The sequence below is a fragment of the Ceratina calcarata genome, unplaced genomic scaffold, assembly GCF_001652005.2.
Source record: "Ceratina calcarata isolate Rehan_Ccalc_2016 unplaced genomic scaffold, ASM165200v1 scaffold2038, whole genome shotgun sequence".
Taxonomy (NCBI): domain Eukaryota; kingdom Metazoa; phylum Arthropoda; class Insecta; order Hymenoptera; family Apidae; genus Ceratina; species Ceratina calcarata.
The window spans coordinates 787-4,405 of record NW_017142007.1 but is presented as its reverse complement, the minus strand read 5'-3'; the positions used below and the strand labels follow the sequence as shown (position 1 = coordinate 4,405).

Below are 3,619 nucleotides of genomic sequence, written 5' to 3'. Positions count from 1 at the left end.
CAGCTCGTTGTGTAAAATATCTTTAGTTGGAATATCTCTCGGATGAAATATAAGAATTGTAAAAATTAATTTTTGATATGGACGCAAAAATTTGTTTCATTTCATTGTTGCACGATAACTCAATTAACTTCATTTGCAGATTTTCAGGGACACTGTTCACGTCAACATGAAATGGGCGTGAAAATATTTCAAACACTTTATCATATTTTGCTAATTCTGAGAAATTAATTATAACAATGACACATGCAAGTTCTCATTTATTTTATACTTTTTGTCTATAACGAGAAACAAAGTTCCAATAGAAATATGAAATAGCCTAGCGGGCCGCATAATTTAATTGCCGCGAATTGGCCAGGCCTGTAACTATACTATACTTACTGACTGTTTTTTATAAAAAGATTTTCAAATTGAATAATTGCATGAGATTTTGTAACAAAAGAAAGAACGTGCTTCGTAATCACTGTAAATAATTACATAAAGTAACGGATGTGCGGATATAATTAATGCATACGTGCCACATAAGTGCACTTTAATGATTTTTATTTTTGATCAATGAAGATGTAATCACGTAAAATTGCAATTCACGTTTATCACTGATTCTAATACGTACATACTATGTGTATAAGTTATAATGGAAGCGAGACCTGCTTGATGATTCACGGTTTTCTTGGTGAATCACGAAATTTGTTTAATACATACAGTAAGTAGGATAGTTTTGATAGGTAGTCATAATAACATTATCAATGAAGTTTAATGCAGTATTTGACATTGACAGATATATTTACGATTATAATTTATGTATACGAATATTTATTTTATTATTGTAATTTAATTACCGAATAAAATCTTTTTTAAATTAATATATCAATTCTTCATTTCTGTCTACAATCTATATGTATGGTAATTCTCTTACTGTCAATGTACTTGCGATCTATGCATAAAACATTACGATTTCGTTGTGTGTAAAACATTCTGCACTAAAAAGCTGACTCAACAGGATACAGAGATCTCACGATTACGATTCTTAAATAATTTACTACGAACTTACAATTTAAGCAGGTAACACACCTGATAAAAGAGCATAAAAGGCAGAGGTTTCAGTTGTCTATACATATGAGTCAAACCTGTTGCCAGGCAACAGAAGAATCGATAAACAATGCGTTCAGACGCGATTGTCGCCGGTTCTTTTTAGTTCAACCAGTTCAACCGGAATCCCGAACAGGTCACATCTAATTTCAAACCAGTTCTTTAATAAGGCAATCGACAATATTCGATAGTAAAAAAAACATGTCGATTAAAGTGAGGAAGAAAAAAATAGCCGGCAATTATAAAGTTAAGGAACCTATAAATAATTTTAAAATAAGGTAACATGAATAATAAACATTTCATATAAGTTCATAGTAATGATTAAACTATAGTTTTTTATGTAAAATAAATCACTTGTAAATTCCTTCATCGTCATTTTCAATTATCTCAATTTTGAAAAAATATGACTCATACCGTTTGCTTCCTCTCGCAAACATTTGTTAAGAAAGTTATGGTTCTCGCGTTCGTCCGAAGTAGATATTAAGAGATGAAGTTCGATCGGCGAAACAACGGCACTGTTTGCAGGCGGCGAAAATCCGCGTCGATAGAATTAGATCTCGGGCATCTGGCAGAGATTATTTCCACCTTCTAAATTGTGTTTACCCGCCACGTGTTTATTGTTACAGAGTCCGAATCGTACAGCAAAGGCCTTTGCTTGCGGAGCTGCTCGAGAACGAAGGGGATAACGCCAGGGACACGAATTTCCTGGAGGAAGAAGACCGGATTTTCGGTTGGCAGCAAAAAGTATTTAGTCCGTTCGAGGTGAACTTTTACAGCGAGGAGGCCAATTGTTTGACTGAATCCCAGAAGCTGTATCACCGCCAGATCAAGGAGACCGATATCACCGGTTCTCTACTGTACACGTTCACACAGAATGATCCCTACTATTCGAAGAACGAATTGTTGACAAGGCCATACAGAACGAGATTGGGGAACAGGAACCAAACTGCGTTACCGGTTTTACAAAATCGCAAGCCCTTCTCCGAAAGGTACAAACAGGAATCTAACTGCGGGAATTTATGTGAGAAGGACTGAGAAAATAATTCTACTGAAAAGAGCAAGACTCGAGAAAATAATCCTATTGAAATATCAATATATGAAATTTTTAGTAGAGTAGAATCAAATAGAATGTTTCTTATCCTAAACGAAATTCAACTACTTTTGTTAATTACTGAAACTTGCTGCATAAAGTATTATTGATGAAACTTGTAACTCAAAGATTATACTAGTGGCTTCTACTAATACCTTATAGGAACTGCTTATCCAACCAAGTTTGGAATGTCGTTTTAATTTATCGTGCAGGTATAATAAAACTTAGATCCGATACTACTACAGCTTTACGTGGTTTTCGTGAAATGTCGGTTGTTTATATTTGATAAATTCTTTACTCAGACATGTTACATAAATTATTAATGATAAAAAATTATTATACAGCAGTTCCCTTTAATAGTAACTATATACCATATAGAAACTGCTTGCCCCAAGTTTGGAAAGTAGTTTTGATGTATCCGGCAGGTATAATAAAATGGTGGTTGACGATGCACCTGACGAGACGCGGATCCGTACAAACCATTACCTTTACGCGGATCATTCCACGATGTATGTCATGGTTGATTTATTACAACGAGATAAAATCTTGACGGGCTCCGACGGTGATAATGAAACGATGCTGTGTGTCATCACTTACGACGGGTTGCACAAAATTTTGTCGGTAAATCCAGACTTCACCGATGATCGTTGTTACGTTATCACAAATTCCAGCGGCGTTCAATTTAATTACTGGATTGAACATGCTTCCCAGAAGCCGTCGTCATTGGAATTGCAACAACAACAAAACGAATCGCGGCGTGTAAGTATGTTCGTTTAAATATACCTTCAATTATTCGAATATATAAAAAAACGTGACGACAGTATGTTCACTTGCGCGTTGTTAATAATTGTTATCTTACTTACTCTTGCTATGAAACATAAATAATTGTATTCAGACTTTTAACTTAACTCTTAACTAACTAGTAACCGAGTATGCAATACATGGAACATGTATTTAAATGCCACGTTTATCATACAGTATAATGAGCCTGTTTGCACATTTGGAATTGATTTTTCATTAGATTTTAATACCTATTAGGAATGAGAATTTTTGTTGCATTTCGTATTTGAATTCGCGAATGCTTTTATCAAGTTAATCCAAATGATTAGCCTGTGGATTTTATACACTTACACAGAAATTAGAATTGCAAAAAATAAATAAAATGCAATGTACAAAAACAACATACGTAGATCAACATTTGTTAAATAACAAAAGAAATCTGAATCTAAACTACATTTTTTAAAGTTGTGTATCAGCCATCAGATCTCTGGCAAAAGTTTAAGAAATGTGATAAAAATATATCCAAATATTGAAGCGATAAATTTGTAGGAAAAATGATATTCGTAGGGAAGCAAGGTTTATTAAACGTGCTTTTTAAGTCACAGGAAACTTTTAATACATAATTTCTAATATTTTAAAATATGCCTTTGACACTTTTTGGTA

The 3,619-nt window shown here is 33.7% G+C and overlaps 1 protein-coding gene across 2 annotated transcripts; it reads left to right on the top strand.

Moving 5' to 3' along the window:
• The first annotated feature begins 877 nt into the window (after positions 1–877).
• On the top strand, positions 878–3,586 carry LOC108622080 (Meckel syndrome type 1 protein homolog). Of its 2 annotated transcripts, XM_026811206.1 has the most exons (4): positions 878–1,364; positions 1,713–2,075; positions 2,602–2,797; positions 2,891–3,586. In XM_026811206.1, exons 1-4 carry the CDS (start codon positions 1,288–1,290, stop codon positions 2,951–2,953), a joined length of 699 nt encoding a protein of 232 aa, XP_026667007.1. In that variant the 5' UTR covers positions 878–1,287; the 3' UTR covers positions 2,954–3,586. The 2 variants fall into 2 exon arrangements, with proteins under 2 accessions (XP_026667007.1, XP_017875236.2); XM_018019747.2 differs by having other exon boundaries at positions 2,602–3,586.
• The last annotated feature ends 33 nt before the right edge of the window (positions 3,587–3,619 follow it).

Excerpts from the sequence above, each read along its gene's own strand:
- LOC108622080 (XM_018019747.2), top strand. The coding sequence starts at position 1,288 with ATGTCGATTAAAGTGAGGAAGAAAAAAATAGCCGGCAATTATAAAGTT. Across the intron at positions 1,365-1,712 it reads ATAAATAATTTTAAAATAAG|AGTCCGAATCGTACAGCAAA; the intron begins GTAACATGAATA and ends TTATTGTTACAG. Across the intron at positions 2,076-2,601 it reads CGCAAGCCCTTCTCCGAAAG|GTATAATAAAATGGTGGTTG; the intron begins GTACAAACAGGA and ends TGTATCCGGCAG.